The sequence below is a fragment of the Barbatula barbatula genome (assembly GCF_947034865.1).
Source record: "Barbatula barbatula genome assembly, chromosome: 19".
NCBI lineage: Eukaryota > Metazoa > Chordata > Actinopteri > Cypriniformes > Nemacheilidae > Barbatula > Barbatula barbatula.
Genome location: NC_136782.1, coordinates 14,602,571 through 14,625,892, shown reverse-complemented (window position 1 = coordinate 14,625,892; position 23,322 = coordinate 14,602,571). Strand labels below are relative to the sequence as shown.

General features: G+C 39.9%; 1 protein-coding gene across 2 annotated transcripts in view; it reads left to right on the top strand.

Moving 5' to 3' along the window:
• The first annotated feature begins 8 nt into the window (after nt 1-8).
• pitpnm3 (PITPNM family member 3) overlaps nt 9-23,322 on the top strand; it is a 67,072-nt gene continuing 43,758 nt past the window's right edge. For both annotated transcript variants that reach the window (XM_079482219.1, XM_079482218.1), the window contains exons 1-2: nt 9-348; nt 15,365-15,460. In XM_079482219.1, coding sequence (XP_079338345.1) covers nt 324-348; nt 15,365-15,460 — 121 coding nt within the window. In that variant the 5' untranslated portion in view covers nt 9-323. The remainder of the gene's footprint in view (nt 349-15,364; nt 15,461-23,322) is intronic.

Here is a 23,322-nt window from a genome sequence, read left to right as displayed (position 1 = left end):
CCAAGTTCACTGCAACGTTGTATCACACGGCTCCCGCAGAGCCGCTGGAGGCAGTCGAACCTCGAGCTCAACAGGAGGAGGAGGAGAGAGGACAACAGCAAAGTCCGCACACATACAAACAGTGGTTACTTCAACAAAAGGATCCACCTAAACGTTCATGGATACTCCCACCATCGCATGTCATTTCCGCGGTATCATTCAACATGAAACACCCGTAGGCTTTAAACAGCTTCTCCCGCGCGCAGACAAGGACAGAGACTGCGTGCCTACTGTCCAAACTAACAGCAAACACACGCCGGGTGTTTCAAAGCGCATTGGACAACATGTCTAAAGAAACCAGAGGAAAAGGTAAGTGATATTTGCGTGTTTGCATGCGACATGCTATCTGCATTCGGAGTCAGTTTACTGTCCACTTTGCGCGTCAATCTGTTGGAATGCGCGCGATGCTCCAGGGATGTGTCTCACAACCTAGTCAACATGTTTCAGCTCGCTTTCATATGTCATGAACACTCTTTAACGAGACGTGTTTTAACCACTGATCAGTTCACAAAGTGGTCGAGATGTTTCATGGATCCGGTGAATGACAGATTGGGAACGATCTGGGGTTTTGTAGTGTCATGTGATGATGAGTAAATCATCATCATTGAAGATGTTAGGACGTTTTACTGCACGTTTCTCTGGGTATTAATATAAATGACATCTCTGGCCGTAAATGTGATTCTTTCATTTGTTACTAGAGGATGGAAGGCTGGTGTGTTTAAGTCTTTCGTTATATTTGATCAGATCTTAACTGGAGAGTCCTGGTCCATAATCAAAATCCTTAATGTTCCCAAAATATGCTTTTATCGAGATAATATGAAATAAATTTAAAGGGATACTTCACCCAAAAATGAAAATCCTGTCATCATATACTACATCTGTATACATTTTCTGATTAACACAGAAAGATATTTTTGAGAATGCTTGTACCCAGACAGATTTTGCCCCCCATTGACTACCCTAGTAGGACAAAATACAATGGTAGTCAACAGTACCCCAGAACTGTTTGCTGTCCTACAGTCTTTCAAAATATCTTCATTTGTGTTCAACAGAACAACAAAAAAAGGTATTTTTTTCCTAAAATGGGAGTCAATGGGGGAGATCTGTTTAGTTACAAGCATTCTTCCAAATATCTTTCTTTGTGTTCATCATTGACGTACCCCTTTGAAATCCTGACGGAATTCAAAGGAAATGTCATCTGTTCAAAAAGCCAACCGATAATTCACTTCCAAAGTTAAATGTTTTCCTTCTGTATGGTCTGCACCACATTCTGCTTGTGATGCAAACGGCAATGGAGATGTTTACGGCTTAAGAAGTTGTTTTGTTAAGGACACCAGTGAGGAGTATGTCCTCAGAGATTCAAGGTTATGGTTTCTTTGAGTGCTAGCTTACATTTTCTTCTGTTGAATCTCTCAAATATTATGATCACGCGCTTCTTTTTGCTTTTAAAATGGTTTGTTAAATGGATTATTCAGCCCAAAATGTTGTCGTCATTTATTCACCCCCATGTTGTTCTCATCTGACTCTTTGTTTTGTTGAACACAAAAGAAGATATTTTGAGAAATGTGACCATACAGTGGAAGTCAATGTGGACCAATGTTGTTTGGTTACCAGTGTTTTTCATATCTTTGTGTTCTGCTGAAGAAAGTCATACACAAGTGTGAGTAACTGTTAAAATAAGTTTCATTTTTGGGTGCACTATTCCTTTAACATCTGCATTTCTCAGCATGTGGCATCTTCAGATACACACGTATTCAGAATGTCTGAAATAATAGTGCTCGCAGTGATCTTTGTATGACAGCTGTGCTGTGCATTTTTTATGTAGGTAGAGCAGTTTCCATATGTTGGGTGCAGGAGGTAATATCTTGAGACTGCTAATAAGCTTCCCTTTCTTATCTCCTCCAGTTTATTTTTCCCAGATCAGCCAAGAAGTACTTTGCTGTGTGGCTAATGTGGAATCTTAGTATTTGTTTTTGTAGCAGTGGTTGTCAATATTATGAATTTCTTTGGTTTAATTACTTTTTTCCAGAGGTTTCTGAGTCACTGGATTAGAGCTCTTTGTCTGTTGCCAATTATGTGTGTCATTTACGGACATCATATCTGCAGCAAATCAAAGAGTCTGCTGATTTGGACATGCAGGAATTGGACAGATCTTCACAATTGCACAAATTCTTACATCATCAAAATGTAATGGCAAATAGCAGTAATTTTCATTTAAAAACAGATTTTTTGTTCACATTTGTTTGTACCTGTGTGCACAGCTCAATAACATTGATATATTATGGACATTAATTATGGATCAGGGTCCGGATTCACCTTACTGTTCTTATGTCCAAATATAGGAAGTTTGTAAGAATGTTCCTTAAGAAGTTTTTTATATTTTCTTAAAAACAGCATCATTTCTTTTCATAAGAATAAAATGACACATGCTTTGTAAATCAACCTTGAGGGGAAAAATTGTAAGAACTGGCTCAAGAAGTATTTTCGGGAATGCAACATATTCCTAACTTTTTTCATAAAGGAAAAGTTCACCTCAAAATCTAAATTGTGTTATCTTTTACTCACCCACATGACGTTCAACATGTTTTAAGACCTCATGGTGACTTCGGAAAACAAATAAAGAGATATTTTAGGTGACATCCGAGAGATTTCCAGGCCTCCTCATAGGCATCATTATAGTTGTTGTCAAGATCTCACAAGAGCACTTTGACGCATGCACATTCGGTATGGCCGTTAAGCATAATTTTCTTCTTAAGCATGTTTTGTGAATACAGCCCCAGGGATACCAGTGCACATTCAGAAACGCCATTAATATGTATCTTTCCATTTGGGATTATCCAGGAAGAAGAGCCACTGGTCATTTAATTACAGTAAAGGTACAGTAAATGAGGAGATAAGCCTCTCATAGAAATAGGAATGGGCGTTTTTTTGCCTTTCTGCTAGTTTTATACTTGTCTAAAACATGTACACTATGTGGATAAAAGGATTTTCCCCTTCTAATGAACAGGTTTGACTACTTCAATCACATTTGTGCACAAATCTTAATGGTACAGCATGAAATTATATTCAAGGGAATTGTGAGCTTTTTATTGTATAGCAGCAGTTTGGGCAGGACTCTTTTTCTATTACAACATGACAATGCCCCTGTACGCAAAGCAAGGTGAAAAAATAATTCAGTTTAGTGTGGAAGAACTTGACTGGTCTGAATAAAGCTAAGATCTGAATACCTTTGAGTAAAACACTCATCGCCCAAACCCATCAATGACTTGTCTTGTTCACACATGTGCATTCATTTTGGAAAAGGAAAAAGGCTTTCCAAAACTGTTGCAATAAAGATGGAAGCAAACTTATTTAATATGGCATTGTATGGTATAACATTAATATTTGTTATGATTGGAATTACTGGAATAGATAAGCATGTTTATAAGAAGGGGGCAACCCAATAAAATGCCATCTTTTATTATTTGTGTCCTTAAAAAGAGAAATGCATTAAACCATCAGGGATTACTTCAATATTACAGTTTCAAAATCACTTTGTTTTTTAAAAGGACAGTTCCCCCCCAAACAATCTGCCATTCGTTCTCCCTCGGTTTGTTTTCAAATGTCTTTGTTCTGATGAACACAGAGAAAGATATTTGGAAGAATGATTATAACCCAACAGTACTTCACCATAATAGCAGGAAAAATGGTAGTCAAATGTGCCCCAGAACATTTTGCTTTCCTACATTCTTCAAAATGTTTTCTTTTGTGTTCAACAGAACAAAGACATTTATAAAGCAATTTGTAGCAAATGAAGTAAATGAGTAAAAGAAAGTTTTTATTTTTGGGTGAACTGTTCCTTTAAATGATGGGGCAGTTGGGTTATATGATGTCACGCTAAGGTTAGCTTATGAATATTAATTAGGTTATGCATTCATAATTCAAGACTTTCTGTTTTAATAATGTCAAGTGAACTAACGTGCCCTAAAGGGACTTCATATGACTGCAGCAGAGTAGCCACTAACGTGAAATTCAACCGAAAACCATCATGCCATACCTGTCTTAAGTGTAGCTTTGCTTGTTCTTGAAGCTTCAAAGGGATGTGAATCCCCTCTTCACGAAATTCATTTCACTGTGCGCTTGTCCCATCTGCGTTGGCTTTATAAAAGAATAGGCTCTCTGGAAACTGAAGTATAAAGAATACAAAGCTGAATATTGTAAATTATGACAAAGAATAGAAAGACAGATGATGGTATGCAAAGTCTGAATGGACGTTTGGAGGTTTACAATTAGAAGTGGAAATGATTTGATAAGTAGCTCTGCTGTTCTGCTGTTGCATGTTTCATATGTATCTGTGAACATTCAGAGGTCATGAGTCTGTCTTTCAATATATATATTTAGTGTTGGCCACTCAGGAAGTGACCTTTTAAGTTGATGATAAGTGAGTAGCATTTTTTGTTCTCAAGAAGATTGTTGTCTTGGCTTTGTTGAGACGAGTATTAAAACATGAAATACGGATTGTGTTGTTCATAGCAGCAAGATTGAATTCGGGTTTGCTTGTTTTTGCCAATTAACTTCACAAAACTTGAGGTGTTTTTTTACTCCGCGCAGCACCTGTGATGTACAACCTAATGAAAAATGAAATTTTTTCTCCGTTTTTGTTGTTCTTTGGTTTCCAGGGATCTGTTTTTATTGGGATTTGATTGATGACAGCTTGACAGTCTAATGGCATTTTAGTCAATAGTGCTCGCTATATCTGTGGCTGTCAAATGGAAAGACTCGGATGATCAAGCATTAGCTCATGGCAAACAGAGCATTGTATTTACCATAGTTTTTTTTCCGGTTTATTTTTGTCACTGGGAAAATGATGGTTTACACAAACCTTGTGATTCAGCGTTTGCGACACCCGCGCCGTTTTGTGCTTTTTATTTCTGTTAAAAGCATTGACACGTGGCTTGTGAGTCGTGCCGCGAGTCTATGCAAATGATAAAACGGTAGCCTTACTCCTGATTTTTCTATAACTTCAAGGCTGTTTTGCACAGGGTATTGTATACAGTGTATATAGTGTGGTTTAATAGATGTCTCATGAATGGAAATAGTACACTTGCTTACACTTACTTTCAGTTTTCATGTTGGCGAAGGCTAGTTGGTAGGTTTAGATGCTCTGAAGGTTTGACTTTTGTAATGAGATGACAAAGTTCAATTCTACAGTTATTTGATTTTACTCCATTGACTAGCTAGACGTGCACTCAGCACAGTTATTTAACAGAAATCCTTTGGTGTACAAATGTTTTACTGAGATCCCAATACAGTATCTGTTTGTGTTCTAGATCAGCCTTTCCCAAGTGGTGGCCCTTTATGTTTCAGGTCTCACAGCTAGAAACATTTTAATTATGTAGGTGATTTTATTCAATGTTAAAGCTCAAAATAAAAAACAGTAAGCGTGAAATAATAAATCATGACATTCTCTGCTACGGAAATATTTTTTTGTTCATGTACACTTTGAACGGTTGAACTGTGATACTACCGTATTGAAGCATTTTAATCTAAACCGTCGGAAACCTGCCTGTTATCTGCCACCCTTCTATTTCAACCAATTAGAGATGATGTTCCCATTCTTTGCAATTCTCCAGAGAAACAAGGATACATCAACATCTCTCTCGTGTGTTGCTCATGTTCGTAGCTATAGGTTTACGTTAAATTGACAAGAACTACCTGACACTCCTTTACAAATGTAACATTTCAATGTAGATATCAGATTCGTAATGACTGCGTTCAAGCGAACTCGCACAATGATTCGGATAGAGCGCTGTGCTAAAAATAGCAGCGCACGAGAGGCAGCAACAGACTTGCTGCTACCCTGCGGTCCTGTTTGAGAGAGAATGACAGCCTTTCATGACCGTCTGTAATGCTGCAGTTTGGCTCCCGTCTGTGTTTTCAGACAATTCAGAGTTTCAGGGCTTTTTTTAAGCAATTGAGATATGAGATGTGAGATGACTAATCAGATTTTGGAGATGTGAGACTATGTATATAGTTAATTAAAATGGTATTGTTTGTGTGTACCCTGTGAATCAAACTCATGACCCTTGATTTTTCTAGCACACTGTCCTACATGTTGAGGTAAGATCCACTCAGAGAATAGGTGCTTTGAATTCATCCTCTCAGAAGCACAGCGCCAACTGCCTAACACGTTTAGACAGACTTCTCTGGATGTTGCGTCACAACATTCCATCAAAGATGTTGTGTTTTTAAGACTGGCTATCAAGGAACAAACAGTCCAGATTTTTAAAAGGCATCTTGAGACCTCTGCATTCTGTACTGTTTCACAGCACTTGTCATGGTTCTCGTGGTGAGACACAGAGAGAGGACCCAGGTGCAGACAGCGGGTAAGGGGTTAACAGATAATTTAATAAATAATAAAACAAAGACCCACGTGGGGGTAACATAACAAAACATGACATGGGTACAATAACAAGACAGGATTAAAACTAACTACACTTTAACAAGACTACAATAAACTTTAAACATGAATAACTAAACTAACAGGACACATGAACTCACCACACGAACCACAATGAACCAGCACAAGACAGAAGACACAAGGGCATTAAATAAGGGAGCAAATCAAGAGGGAAACAGGTGTAGGCATTAATCAATAACGAGGTAACAAGAGGATGGGAACAATGACGAGACCGGAGAGAGTATGGAAGGCCATAAGAACAATAAGGTCTCTCTCCACATTTAACATGAGGTTCTGTCATGATCCTGCCACTAAATCAAGAGAAACATGACATGATGCAGCAGAATCATGACATAAGCCTCTCCTAAAGGAGCAGCAACCTGATGCTCCTCAAGGCACAAACAAGACAAGACAGACTGTGACAATGGCAACAATACAACATGACAATACAATAAATCAAAACGGGCAAGCACAAGAGTCCAAGGGAAGGGGCACACAAGAGTCCAAAGGGAAGTCCAAACATGGGCAGCACGGACTGGGTAGCTCCGGCAGACACAAAAACACTAACCGGCAGACATGAACAGGAGAGCCGGCAGACATGAACAGGAGAGCCGGCAGACACGAACAGGATGCACTGGGCTGAAATGGCCGCATACACCGGGCTGGAATGGCCGCATGCACCGGGCTGGAATGCCCGGCTCCGCCAAGCAGGAAAGCCCGGCTCCACTGGGCACTCCCGCCGGGCGGGAGTGCCCAGCTCCACCGGGCGGAAATGCCCGGCTGCACCGACCTGGAATGCCCAGCTGCACAGACCTGGAATGCCCGGCTGGGGATCTTTGGTGGCCACAGGATTCCGGCGGCTTCGACCCTGGAGGGAAGACCGGCGGTCTCAACTCTGCAAGGCAGTCCGGCGGTCTCGGCCCTGAGCAGGAATCCGGCAGTCTCAACCCTGGTAGGGAGTCCGGCGGCCCCGACTCAGGAGGGAGTCCGGCGTTCTCGACCCAGGAAGGGAGTCCGGCAACCTCTAACCCTGGAGGGGAATCCGGCAGCCTCAACTGCTGCCACAACGATCCCTCTGTCTGCTGGGTCCGATTATGGCTGGTTCATTCTGTCATGGTTCTCGTGGTGAGACACAGAGAGAGGACCCAGGTGCAGACAGCGGGTAAGGGGTTAACAGATAATTTAATAAATAATAAAACAAAGACCCACGTGGGGGTAACATAACAAAACATGACATGGGTACAATAACAAGACAGGATTAAAACTAACTACACTTTAACAAGACTACAATAAACTTTAAACATGAATAACTAAACTAACAGGACACATGAACTCACCACACGAACCACAATGAACCAGCACAAGACAGAAGACACAAGGGCATTAAATAAGGGAGCAAATCAAGAGGGAAACAGGTGTAGGCATTAATCAATAACGAGGTAACAAGAGGATGGGAACAATGACGAGACCGGAGAGAGTATGGAAGGCCATAAGAACAATAAGGTCTCTCTCCACATTTAACATGAGGTTCTGTCATGATCCTGCCACTAAATCAAGAGAAACATGACATGATGCAGCAGAATCATGACAGCACTATTTACTTTCTGAACACACCTTACGTAAACATCCTCCAAGATCTGGGGCCTGTGCAGGAAGGAGGTTTAGGGAAAACTCTGGGTTTTCCATTTTCAGAATGCGAGGTATGTCAAACCCGAGAAAATGGAGTAACTCAAGCCCATTTTTAAAAGAGAGGTTTTATACGACCTGGTCGGGAGCAGGTTTTCTTTGGTAAACCCAGAGTTCTTTCGATCTCCTCCCCCTTTTTAAAACGCAAGTGGTGTGCCTCGTTCAGTCATTCATTCACTTATTTAATAGAGTCATTACACACATTTTGATCACACAGAGACCATATCGGTGACTAAAATATCATATGTGCTTTATTGAGTATACTGTATGTGAAGAGGCTGCATTAATTCATAGGGATGTACTTCGATTTCACTTGAGCAATTTAGAAGCCAAGTGGAATTTTGTAATTTCGCTGTGCATTTTTATTCAAACTGTACCATTATCTTTAGAGTGAAATAGATGTATCAAAACACAACATCCATCCTTACATCAGCCATCGTGGCCGGGTATTACATCAGAGCATATTTTTTCCCTTTACATTTTATCACAAATTGTACTTTTCTATGGAGGAGTGTATAAAGTGTATAAATAAAGTGCACAAATAAAGAAATGAATAAATACAGACATAAATGCAGAAATGAAGCAATAAAGGTATAAACACAAAATTTCGACGTGCAGCCATGCCTACACAAGTCTGCTCCAAGTCTGACAGACACCCTAAGAAGTGTCCTATACATTACATTACATTGAATTCTACTACATATTTGTTTCTAAAGACTATGACGTCTCACACTCACTAGAGCACTGATGGGGAGTGAGACTGTTGAAACACTGTTGTTTCATTCATTTATTCATTCTTACTTTCATTCATTTACTGATTCATTTATTTGTTTATTTCTAGATTTATTTATTTATTAATTCAAGTCATTTTCAGCACATTAATAAAACCACTGTATGCAGTGCGGAAAGTGTGCCTCGCTCTCAAGCGCTTTCTGCCACCATGTTGCTTTTTTGTTTTGGTGCCGTTGCTATGGTAGTAAATCGTCATATCGGAGCGCCATTGATCATGGCTTGTTGTAGTCGTCGTGGTGCACCAGCTTAACTCAAGGTAAGCCTACCCAGAGTTGATAGAACCAACAAAAAATCAGCTTTTCTGATACCAAACATTAAAAGTTTCGCATCTCAATCAACTCGGAGTTCACGTTTTAAATCGGTGTTGGTTGAACTTCCTTATTGAAAGGGGCCCCTGATCTGTGTTATTTAATCGAGACAAAGATTTTGAACATGTGTTCACACCTAGCTCACAAAACATTGGTTAAGACTATGTTCATGCGTCTTGATGGTCAGGCTGCTGAGATAAAAATGCAATAAGTCATGGTTGATTATTTTACAGAAAGGCTGTGATTTCCTCAGAGATTTTACGTTTTGAGAGTTGTGTGCAGATGTGCTTGGCTGAACAGCCTTGCCCTATTAGAGATGAGATTCTGGAAACTGATCAGAGCTCGCGAGCAAGATGGCAACGCTGTCTCATTAACAAAACATCTCATTACGCATTTTGCATTTGCGTTTCCTCTGTTATGTAAAGGCACAATCAATGTCCGCTTTCTGCGCTCATGCATTTTGTAACATCATTTTGATTTAGTGAGGACACTAAACCTAAGAACACCCAGTCAAGTGGCTCTGTTCCTGCGATGCAGCTTTAGTCTCAATCCCCTCTTGATGCTCTGACTCTTCATGAGACACTTCAGCCACTACAGTCTCCCATACTGCAGTCAAATGAGATTCACCTTTGCACTTTTTGTGTCACATTGTAACACATTTCATTGACAGCAGGTATATCAGTGTTTGTTGTTGTGCATTTGACGAAATGTTTGAACTCTGTCCATGTAGCTTAGTTGATAGAGCATTGTGTTGGCAACCAAAGGTCATTGGTTCAATACAGAGAACCCACAGAAGTCGCTTCACAAGCGTCTACCAGATCTGCAAACTCTGCACATTCATTTTATGCTTTTACTTCGAGAATGATTATTCTAGTGCACATTCATAAAAAACAGTCAATCAAGTCTAATCTGAGAGTGCAAACGAAAATAAAGATTAAAATCTAGCGATACTTTCAGAACAATAATTACTCCGTATATGATCTGGCAACATCAGCTTTTGAGTTTGTCTGACACTATCGCGGTTCTGCTTTGTAACACAAAGTTATTTATCACAGTGTTTCTTGTGCAATTGTGACATATGTGCTGTTTCACAGTGTGTGCGGCACGCCGTGTCAAGCTGCCAAACGGAGGTGTTTACTTGCTGCACAGCACATATGCTGCTGGATTACATGCATGCACAGGGAGGAAAGGGAATATTCCTTAGAGTAATTTAGTGCAATCACAAATTGAAGGTTAATTGCTCGTTTCTTGAGAAAGGTAGACCTTTGCACAAGGGTCAATTGTTCAAGTGTGTGTTGGAATGAAATTTGTGGTGGTATAAATTAAGTAGGATAGGTGGAGATTTGGTGAGATGTTTAAAAAACATGAAAATATGATACATTTTCTGATAAAGCATTTTGTTGACATGCAAAGCATTTTTCTCCAGGGAAACCTTTTTATGAATCTGCATCTGCATCAGCTGTTGATTGATTATTTTGATTAAATGGTTATAAATGCATTTCCTTCATGCGGCATTTAAAGTGTTGTTCTTTGAAATTCACATGATGGTAGTGGTCCATGCCAACCTCGACCAGATCAGATCACAGAATGCTTATTCTTCCCTTAGCCAGTAGTGCAGTGAACCAATAGCCTTCTTATGTCAAAAAAGCATTTGTCGTTACTTTCCTCTAGGAGGCATTTAACATGGAGGCTGATGAGGAAATGAATGAAGTGGCGGAGAAAATCTCGAGTGTGCGGATGACAGCATGGGCTTGAAGAACACGAGGGAATTGAAGTTTATGATAGACGGATGGAGAAGAGTGCAAGGAGAGAGGGAGGGTGAGATATAGAGATTACAGAATGAGAACAGCGAGATTGCTGGAGGAAAGCGGCTCTATCTAGAAAATATCTTTTTTTTGATTAAGAGCCAGTCTCTCTGTTAGTCGTGTCATGAGTGCTTTGAAGAAAATGCCATTTTTGTACCGTGCTGCCTCCTTGAAGAGTGGACATATTGACCCTAATAACAGGCCCTACCACAGCACTCATGAGACTTGAAATCACATCTAACTCCGTCTGAGAATTAGAGACTAGGATTTTCACAGGTCATGGTGGATATTCTTCAGCTTTGTGCTTTATAGTAGTGTCTGGTGCATTAGTGTGGGCTCGGTTATTTGGTGCGTCGAGGGCACAAAGGGTCCGCTCCGAGCTCGGAAAACCAAAACGACAGAGAAAATGCAAGAATGGTTGTTAAAGTGATATTTGCTAACTCGTGTATATTATATAACCATGCATTAGTAATGGCTTCCGTAAAATATGATTCTTGCTGAATAACACCACAAATGTGGTTAGCTGAATTGAAGAGTTTAGTCAAACCTCAAGAGCTCAATTTGAAAGAGTAGTGGAGTGTATTTAGATGACTACTTTCTCTTCAGTACACATTAAATTTCACTCAGTCCCTCTTTAGGAAAATAGAAAAGAGGTGCACATGCCATGCTGACAGGAAGTTGGTCAAGTGATTGGTTCCTTGGCTTTTAGAGAACAGGAAGTGTGTTGGTTTTTCATAAATGTATCATTCATGAGACAGTTCCAATTTCATGGCTGAAGTACGTCCTCATGTTGATTTATTGTGTTCCTGTTTTAGTGCAAAAGCATTGCCTACATGAGTTGCCAGACTGCAGAGAGCCAAACAATGCCTACTGTAATAAAATCCATCTCTGTTCAGCTCGGCAATGATTTAAAATATTACTTTGATAAAAGTTTGCAATACCATGGCCTGTTCTGCTGGTTTTCGGTTTTATTCCTCAGGAAACGTTCCCTATTCTCAGTCTCCGTTCCAGGGTGAATTATGGAAGAATGCGATTAGATGTTGAAACGAGGGCTGCTGAATAGGCTCAATTAGACATGCTTTAGTGCAGGATATCCATCCTCAACTGGAGACAAACCTCGCTGGACTCCCACTTTCAGACTAATCTAAATCACATCTTTGTCTCCTATGTAAATCTATTTACCTAAAGCTTTAAAAGCCATTTCTCAATGTTTAGACTGCATTAATGACACGGTCCCCTGTGTCCTCCTGCATCCCAAAGGGAAAGCATTTAATCTCCATCTAAGTACTTCCAACAAAATACTGTAAGTGTTATTTGGTTACCTTCACTTATACAAGATTGAGTTGATAAGCCTCTTTTCATTAGTTACACCATTATGATCTTAAAATCAGCTTCCTTTTCTATGAGATTTACGTAGACATACTGAATCTTGTTACAATTAAAGTTGAATTAAAAAGCACTATCATTTGAGCAGTAAAGTCTGAATTGCCCTTTTGAAGATGAAAAAGGTTTGTAGTTGAAATAGGATTTGGAAACGTATCAAACACCAAACACCTTTTTCTGTTCAGTTCTGTGGTTGCTTGTCATTGAAGTTTTAAACTGACTTAAAGGTCCAATGTGTAACTTTTATTGGAGGATATATTGAGAGAAATGCAATATAATATGCACATATCTTTGTCTTCAGAGGTGTATAAAGACCTTACACAATGAAGCGTTTTGTGTTTATTACCTTAGAATGAGCTATTTCTATCTACATATAATCACAAGGTATTCGCCATATTGTTTCTACATTAGCCCTAAACGAAATAACTGCTTTACAAAGTACGTTTCGTAAATATGTTTTTGAGTGAGCTGTTGGTTTGCAACCTCACCACTAGATTCTGCTTAAATATCCACATTGCTCCTTTAACACCAGCCATTGTTTGGCAGAGCTTGGAAGGTGCTGTGGTCCCGGTAAGGTCCGGACAAAAGCCTCAGGAGCTAAAGCAGATTGCTGTTGATGTAGCTGTCAAACACGTTGTGATTTTAATAGAAAACTCTGAAGGTTGGGATACTAATCTCCGTGGGGGACATTAATAGTGTCAGCTTTTGACCTCCTGGCATTGTGAGAGAGATGAAAAGCTCATTAAATCCAACATGATGGTGATGCAGGGTTCAGCAGACGAAAAGGCAGAGGGGGAGAATGAAAACAGCGCACTGAGCCCCAGTAATAGAAGTTGAGACAGCAGGATGAACAGGACTGTGCGGAGGTCCAGGCACAAGATGACAGGGTGAAGAGAAAGTGACAGCTTAGGTCACACGCAATTCTTCCACAATAATGATATGAGCAAAATACTTGTATTCTGTGTTTGGATCTTCGGTTAATCATTCGTATTTGTAAATTGCATCTGCTCACTGAATGGATATAACTGAAATTCTGTAAATAAATACAGTCGTGCTTTAAAATATGTTTGGTTCAGTGGTTATTTAATTTTTAGCCATATGCATTTATTTGTTTTGTGTTTGCTAAGGCTTGCGGATGAATTGCTTGATTTTTTTTCCCCTGCTTATAATGGAAAATAATTAACTGCTTTTGAGTAAAGAGGCAATTGGCTTAGCCGTGATGTGTCAAACATTATTCTCGCTATATGTTCACTCGCACTGACGCAGATCTGTAATTATTAAATCAAGAACCACTTTATATAATTGGAGCTGATAACTTTTGTTTGACTTGCGCTGATTTGTAAATAATGTTATTGCTGCTATATGTCATTGGATTAGAAAAGTTGTTCACTTTAGATTGGAACAGCCCAGGGCCCTGGGGATTATTGGAATGTGTCGTTCCTACAGTTCTCAAAATGCAATCACATAATTTGTATTATTCGTGCACAAATCAGCGGTTGGAAATAATTTTGTAAAAAAGATTTGATGCCTTCTGTACTAACCAGCTGTGAAAAACACATGCTGGGAAATATATAGTGGCTGTCAGAATAAGATGATGGGAATTTGTAAAATGAAGAATCTGTGTTGCTTAAAACAAGGTTTGCCTTTTTAAGCCTGTCCATACCAAGGATGTACCAGAAACCTAGTCTGTTGGTCTGTCAAGCCATGAATCGCATCCAGAATTGTCTTTATATAATCTATGTCTGTGTGCTCTGCCTATGCAATTTTATATAAAAAATATATACACATACATTTGTACTGTATATTTAAGTAAACTTTATGAAACATTTATATATAATGTAATTATTTGTAAATATAAATAAATGCATATATTTCCTAAAAATGTACAAAAGTTTTATGCAGAGTACACAGACATATGTTGTTTAAACACCAACCTTTATTCTGGATGCGATTAATCGTTTGACAGCCCTACTTCAAAATGTAAGGCAACTCAAAGTTTTTAAATGAAATGAATGTTATACACCACTTGAACTTAAATTATTTTAAACCCCTTATATGAATCCTTAAACTCTTAAAATCTAGCTGCATTTAGCATAAACAAAAATGTCTAGTTTAACCAATTTCAACTACATTTTATACGTTATATGAAATGCAATTAGATCTTAAATCAGATTAACATAATTCAATGTGATCGTTCACGCAAAATGGAGAATTCTGTTGTCATTTCAAACCTGTATGACTTTCTTTCTTCTGCAGAACAGATATTTTGTAGAATGTTGTTAACCGAACAACCATTCTCTGGCATTGATTTTGTGTCCATACAAGTTCAGCCGGTGTTTGGTCACCTACCTTCTTCAAAATATGATCTTTTGTGTTCTGCGAAGAAAAGTCATACAGGTTTGAAATGACATCCCTTTATTTAAAGCGACTTCAAGAGCCAATTTGATTTAACTTAAGAGAACATTTTAACATTGAATGGGGGTATTTTTATTGTGTACTATACAGTTGTTATAGCAGTTATTTTTATAAGGTTTTTTCGGTACTTCGATCTTTAGACCACAACTGTTCCCACTCCCCATATCATTTCCTTGTATAGAAAAGAGCAGGAAAAGAATTAATCCAAAACAAAAACTGTGTCTCAGCCTATGACTTGCAATTTTCTTAGCATGAATGAACTGCACTCTCGTTGTTTTTATTCCCTAGTTCACAATTGTTACACTTGCCGTTCTTAATTAAAACACATGCTTTCAATTAATTCCTCACCACTATTCCATTGGCCGTCTTCTCTATAGCAGTATCAAGTAGTGCTGTCATCACGCATGTCTAACTTATTAGTCACACAATGTTCGGTAATTCCATGCGGCGCTCGTGACCTTTGGTTTGATCATATCTTTATCATCTTCTCCCCACAGCGACCCTACGCAAGCTCAGCGCTTCACACTGGCGCATGCAGAACATCGCCCAAGAATCTGTTGACAGCTCTGATGATGAATTTTTTGATGCCCGAGGTAAGCGTCACTTATCTCCCACCCTTTATAATAACTTGATGGCTTCTGCACCTCAGCATCTGGGTCCTACACTATTTTCTCTCTCCATCAAGTGTTATAAATTACAAGCGCCACACACCATCATGGAAGTATGCACTAAAACACTCCCAAGTCACACAAAAAACACTTGCAGGCCCTTTCATGAAAAATATAGCAAATGCTAAATTGTGACTTTCTGTTAGTGTGGATTGTTGTGGTGTGATTGAACAGTGTAGACGCGTCTGCCCTTCAAGCAATGAGGAAGTCGCAAGCCATGTTTGCAAATGTTAGACCACTAATACACTGTTGTTTGCAGAGAGAGAGACTAAATAACAGGCCTTTCCGATCCGAATGATGAAAACTGGCAGCCATATAGGTACATCTCATAAAATTGGTTAGGTCAATATTTTTTGTCACACATTTCAGAAAGTGAAACCCGTATTTTATATAGATTCATTACACATTAAGCGAAATATTTCTTGAAATTATTATTTCTTGAAATTTTGATGATTATTGCTTACAGATAATGAAAACCCAAAATTTGGGAAAATCTGAATATTAAATAAAATCACAAAGTAATACAGAAATGTCAGGCTTCCGAAAAGTGTTTTCATGTCTATGCCCTCAATATTTGGTTGGGCCTCCTTTTGCTTGAAATACTGCATAAATGTGGCGTGGCATGGAGGCAATCAGCCTGTGGCACTTCTCAGGCGTAATGGAAGCCCGGGTTGCTTTTATAGAGGCCTTCATGTCATCTGCATTGTTGTGTCTGGTGTAGAGGTCTTCACGGGTCCACTTAGATCCGAAAACCCGAGGTCCGGCCCGAGACCCGAGCGGGTTGGGGTCTAAAAGATTCACGGGAGCTTCGGACACGGGTCGGGTATATTATTAGTGTCTTCGGGTTTCGGGTAATATAAAGTAAAAATTTTTTTGCTTAATTGACCCAAGGAAGACCCGAATTATCCTGTACAATAACAGCGCGTCGCTTGTGTGTGTGCGTGTTACCAAATCTCCTCCAACCCTCAACCGATCGGTTGAAAGCCATGCAAATCTTCCGAAAGTTGCGGTGATCTGAAATCACCTTAGAAATGAAATCCCGAAGTTTCCAACGCTGCAGGGGTTTGCACTCGATGTAGTTACCATCGTATTCAGGAAAAACATACTTCCACCAGGCGGCCAGAAGTAGATATTAAAAGACGCGCACATTTCAGTACTACGCGGTTTGGAACACATTGTTGAGACAGAATGTTCGCGCGAGTGGTTGCCATGTCGTCACTTATTTAGATTTGATTCAGCTAAAACTGGCACAACCCATTTAGCCTCAGTTTGCGCAATTTGCCAGAGCAAAACAAGAGGATCAACGTGTTCATTGCCATATCAATTTCATTAATACACGTCGGTTTACATTCAGGTCTAGTCGGGTTTAAAAAATATATACGATGGGTCAGACTCAGGTCTAACGTTATCGGGTCTGTCTCGGGTCGGGGCTTTAAAATAAAAACGTTATCGGGTCTGTCTCGGGTTCGGGTAAAAAGTGATTCGGGTCATTTCAGGTCGGGTAAAGATCTTTGGACCCGAGAAGACCTCTAGTCTGGTGTCTCTCATCTTCCTCTTGACAATACCTCATAAGTTCTCTCCGGGTTCAGGTCAGGCGGGTTTGCTGGCCAATCAAGCACAGTACCATCGTGGTCATTGAACCAGCTTTTGGTAACTTTGGCAGTGTTGGCAGGTGCCAAGTCCTGCAGGAAAATGAAATCCGCATCTCCATAAAGCTTGTCAGCAGAAGGAAGCATGAAGTGCTCTAAAATTCCCTGGTAGATGGCTGCGTTGACTGTGGACTTTAGAAAACAAAGTGGACCAAAGTCTGCTTTTCAGATGAAAGTACATTTTGCATTTCATTTGGAAATCAAGTTCCCAGAGTCTGGAGGAAGAGTGGAGAGGCGCAGAATCCATGTTGCTTGATGTCCAGTGTGAAGTTTCCACACTTAGGGATGATTTGGAATGCCATGTCATCTGCTGGTGTTGGTCCACTGTGTTTTCTCATTAACTAATGCCAGCGCTTTCACCAACTGCCCAGTCTTCAGCAGCCGACATGCTGTGGGACCATCTGCACTCTTGAAGTGATCACAATAGACTGTAGTATCAGGGCTCATGTTTAGGTCTAATACTTTAAATGCAGGTGTGTGAAAATTCTAAATAACAGCGGTAAACCTCTGGGAAACCTCATAAAACGTGACCATCACGTCAGGTTTTTTTTACACGGAACATCTAAAACATTAAATTGTAATATTCTATATAACGTTATATTATAATACATTTTACTGATCTATTTTACTGACTTATTGTGGTAACTTCAGTTATATAAGGACTGAATCACACACTATAAGGGTACTGTGTTTTATTGCTTTACTTTTCAGAGCATCCTACAACAACGTAACACTTCTTCCCCCGGTCCACACACACCTCCTGGACAACTGCACCTCTTGTGGTGTGGAGTGGAAGTGCAAAAGTATAACTTAAATATCAGGATACCTCACTTATCTACAAAAGGGGAATATTGGTAATGCATTTTTGCGATGGCTGAATGCAGAGCAGAAGTGCTTTCATATACTGTAAATTTTTATATTTGTTATAGTAACCCAGTGTTTCTAATAAATCTCCTTACTGCACACATTCGTTTTCCTGCATTTGGGCCAACATATAAAATGTTACTTCTGCTGGGGCCCAACCACAAGATAATCAGGCCAATTTCTCCCCTTCCGACAGTCCTAGGTAAAATGTTTACTTTTTCTTATTAGATTTTCCTGTGGTGTGGTGTGGTGTGATGTGTGTTATGAGTGAATGAACCTGATTGGAAGAGCATCGGGTCCGCCCCAATCGCGAATCGTAAATGTTCAACATGTTGAATATTTACAATCAGTAATCCTGACGTGTAGGGAAAACCCCGACGTCAAACGCATTTATAATTCTGTTGTGGTACACATGTTTTTTCTGAAGTCCCTAGATATTTTGCTAGGTTTCCCGTGTTCAAAGTCAGGACTCTGTATGAAAATCTGTTCATGTGTGGTGTGCTGTCTTCATCACACACCACACATTATTGGAGCAAAATTATTAAATCTCCTAATTTTTGTGGTATTTCTTTTGGTGTGGCCCCAGCATCAATGTGGAGTCCTTCAATCCTATTTTTCCCAATTCTGTGCCATCTCTCCTTCAAGCCATTCTGACTTTAATTCTGTGCCATTCTGTGCCATCTCTGTCATCGACATGAGGGCGGCAACAACGGGAGTTCTAGAAAGGAGCCGGGCAAATGACATTCGTTGTCACAAAATCGCAGTGTCCCGCCACCTTAGAATCCCAGCTCACAAGGGCTAAAAGTAGCACTTGAGCATGTAGTCAATACTGCGCACGAGCACACTCCTCTGGCTATGGTATGTTATTTCCCCTCGCAGGTGTTGATTTACTTGTACAATCTTGGTTTTTGTGTTCAAGTTTGAGATTTGAGGTGCAATGGTTTTCAGTGTGTTCGCGCAGCTGTAATCTACTTGGGTGCTGTGTTTACACTCTTCCAATTTCTAACGCCATATAAGTGTTCCTGAACCAGCAAGCCGAGCGAGTCTTTGATGCTTAATAGCTTAAGATTTGCCTTTCCTGCAAAATTTTATCATTACTCAAAGTCCACAATCCTAGACCTGACTTTGCTTCTAGGATTGATGCCTCAGCATTCCCATCCCTAAAGCTTTTATCCGAAGCAACCTTCAGTTTTCTTTCCACATATTACAGAGCCAATTGCCTGCGGTAGCTGGAGGATAAGTGGCTTATCCTCTGGGGTTCAGGGATCAGCTCTTGTGGGGTTTGAACCTACAGTCTTTTAGTTACTAGCCAATATATGTATCCACCAGGCTACTGCTCCATCTCCCAAAGTGCTGATTTTCATAAAGTGATGACAACAACCTTGTTGGCCATGAAACTTGACCAACATTCTTATCGACCAGTAATTTTCTCTGAAGGGGTTTGGATTGTTTGACACTTCCTGTCATGAACTGTGTAGGAGAACCCAAGTGCAGGCAGCAAAACGGGGATGAAGGGGTTAACAAACAGTCTTTAATAATAACGGAAAACAAAGACCCACGAGGGGGTAACAAAACAGTAGACAATAACAAACACGATAAATAGAAACTCAACAAGAACTCAACTAAACTTAAGTCTCTTACAGGACAATGCTTTGAGGACAAAATACCAGGCTTCTATAACGGGGTAACAAGTACAACGAACGAGCACAAGACAATAGACATGAGGGCATCTTATAGGAAAACTAACAAAGGAGATAACAATGGGCAGGTGTGGGTACTGAAACACTCAGGGAAGGTTAACGAGACAGAAGGGCGGGAAACACTGACGAGACACGAGAAAGCACATGGCAAGTCAGAATCAAAACAAAGCCATGTCTTTCTCACACAAAACCTAAGGCTATGCCATGACTCCACTGTAAGACCAAGAATAAACATGACATGATAGCGGAATCATGACATAAGCCAGGTGTTCATCAAGGGGTAGACTGACAAGACAAGGCGGACTGGGACAACGACAAGACAAGGCAAAACATTGTAAACAAAATTAGGGGCAGACAAGGATAAATTACAAAAGGGTTGGGGTGACATAATAGAAATAACAAACAAGGGAGGGGGGGAGGGTGAACAACAGAGTCTATGGGGGGAACAAATGAGTCCATGGGGGGAGGTCCGAAGGGATTGGGACAAGGGGGAACAGTTCTTGTCCCTGGCGCTCAGAAGCGCGGAATCCCAGGGTACACCCTGGGGGGCGGCGCTCGGGAGCGCGGAGGCCCAGAGGCTCTGGGAGGGGCCGGCTGAGACACCGACTGGAAGGCCGGCAGGGCAGGACTTGGCAACGGCTGGAAGGCCGGCTGAGACACCGGCTGGAAGGCCCACTTTGGATAAAAGTGTCTGCCAAATGCCTAAATGTAAACTGTAAATGTAATACCTGTGATTTCTGAAATTTAGTTAATACTACACCTATGATTATATCGTAAATAACACTCCGTACAATTGTCAAATTGAAGACTGTGAAGACTGTAGCTGTGATGCCTACAGTGAAGACTGTAGGCATACACATTTTTAACATCTTTACCAAAAAACAGCTAGTGCATTACGGTCTTAACACTGACATATTGGAAAATATTTAAAGATGTGGTGGGGTTGCAAATTGCAACCAACGGCTTATTCCACCCCTTTACCAAGCACAGTAACTATCGTAGTATTTATTGTTTCCATAGTGTTTCGGTAGTGATACCTCTACTATCGATAATTATTTTTAAATCATGTCATATACTGTACATAAGGTACAGTACAGTAAGTTGAAGCTTCGAGATCTCAGAGCTGATGTGTCGGTGTGCTTTGCTTTAAAAAAAATAAGTAATGGAGTTACTTAACAGCAAAAATGCTGTTTGTAAGCTTCACAAGTCATAACCCCTAGTGCATTAGACAAAAAGTTTATTTTATTACAAAATGTTATTACAATAACTTTTATTGTGCTTTAACGGATGTGACACCAGCGGATTTACAGCACGGATGAACCTGGGGTTTATACTGCCCATGTTCATTGTTTGAACTATAATGCACCACAACAGCCAAGTGACTTGCGTGACCCAACTTATTCCCATGTGCTACCCACTTGAGGGCCACAATCCACAGTTTGGGAACCCAAAAATTGCAATATATCGCAAATGTGTATCGTATCGGAATTAACAGCAATATATTGTATCGTGACCCATCCATCCTGATACAGTATGTATCGTATCGGGAGGCACTTGCCAATACACAGCCCTACTCTGTAGAGCAGTTTGTCCGTTTACATTTAGTCATTTAGAAGAAGCTTTTATCCAAAGTAACTTAACTTACAGAGAGTTCAGGGAGCAATAAGCGATATGTCATACAGGAGGGCTACTGTAGAAACAACATGGTGAATTCCATGTAAGAGGACCCGCTTTGTATGTAGATAGAACGATTCTAGTACAAATACCCACGACCTTGGCATTTTTTTGTGCGATGCTCTTACCACTGAGCTACAGGAAAGCTTTATTGCGTTTTTACATGATACACAATTTAAACTCAGTCCTAAAACACCTACTTAAGAAAAATAAATAACGTTACAGTCATATGTCTGTCAGATATCAAAAACACTTAGTCTGAAGACGAAGTCTGAAGCACACCATAAAATAATTATATCAATTCATACAGGGCTAGTACTATAAACAGCTGTATTTACAGATACACACTAAGGTATCGGATCAGTACTCAATTTGGCCGATACCCTGAGCCCGGGTATCAGAATCGGGAAAGGAAAAGGAATAAGGGCATCGGAACACCTCTAATTCTAAAGTAATACAAACATAATGTGTATGCTGCTATTACCTTTCAGAAGAGCAAGTATTTTGGCTAAGGATTGCTGGATGGCTTTCTGTGTGTGTGAAGGTGTCTTGACTTGTCTTTGGGTCTGTGTGGATATTCTCTGTGGCTGGCTATTGTTGACTCATCTCCGCTGACCTATGAGATTGACCCCTGTCAGTCAGCGTGGCGTGCGGTTGAACGGAGCGGAGAGCTGCAGGGGAATCGAAGCTTATAACAGTTCCAGCTATGTCAGCCTGCCGGACACACAAGCCTTTTTCCAAATGTCTCAGACTCTCACTCACCCTGTTCAACACTCTGATAAACCTCTCATACCGTCTTTTTGGAGTCATTGAGTATTATGTGTATTGGGCATCTCTTGAGAAGAGAGAGCAAATGTAAAGAAAACAGGCATAAAAATGAATTATATAAAAAATTATACATATGTCACTTGAGATAACTTGTTAACTACAAAATGTATTTAATAGATTACAAAAATACTAGCAGCGTAAGATTGAAGGTTTGTTTTTTCTATGACTTCTGCTTCTGTCTTCCTGTTTTTACTGGAAATGCATCAACACGGCAAATAAAAGCAATTTAGAGGGATAGTTCACCCATAAATGGAAATTCTGTCATGAATTACTAACTCTCTAGTTGTTCCAAACCTGTATAACATTCTTAGTGTGGTTGAATACAGAGAAAGATATTTGGAAGAATGCTTGTAACCAAACAGTTCTTGGACCCCATTGACTACCATAGTACGAAATACTACAATGATAGTCGAAAGTAACTAAGAACAGCTTGTTTTCCTACATTCTTCAAAATATCTTCTTTTGTGTTCAAAAGAACAAGAAACAGTTTAAAGCAATTTTTTCTACTATGGCAGTCAATGGGGTCCAGTATCTGTTTGGTTACAAGCATTCTTCCAAATTGACTAACACTTTCTGTTTTCATGAGAACTAAGAATTTTATGTAGATTTGGAAAAACTTGAAGGTGAGTAAATTATTCTTTGGGTGAACTATCCCTTTGATAGCAAGGGTTGGTAGATTATTTGACTGACTTCAAAATAATTCAAGTTTACTCCAACCCTGTCAGATTTTTTAAAACTGACATGTTGACACATTTCTTATCCTGTTAAGATCTGTTACTGGGACGCGTGTGAGTAATAGGATTTGTCAGAGTGTGCGTAAACAGACCACATTTGTTCAGCCTAAAATTAGATGGGCTTTAATTTAAAGCTGAAAGATTTCTATATTTATTTGTGCTGTATTTACTCTTGCTTTGCTTTTTTGAAGGCATTGCCTATTCACAATTACAGTTTTAATATCAAGTCAATGTTGGCACCTCTCTGCATCAGGGGTGAGCTGCTTTATTTGCATGAGCAGTTTGTAATTATGTATGTCTAGAGACATCTGAGAGCTGCTCTCCTGTCAGACTACCCG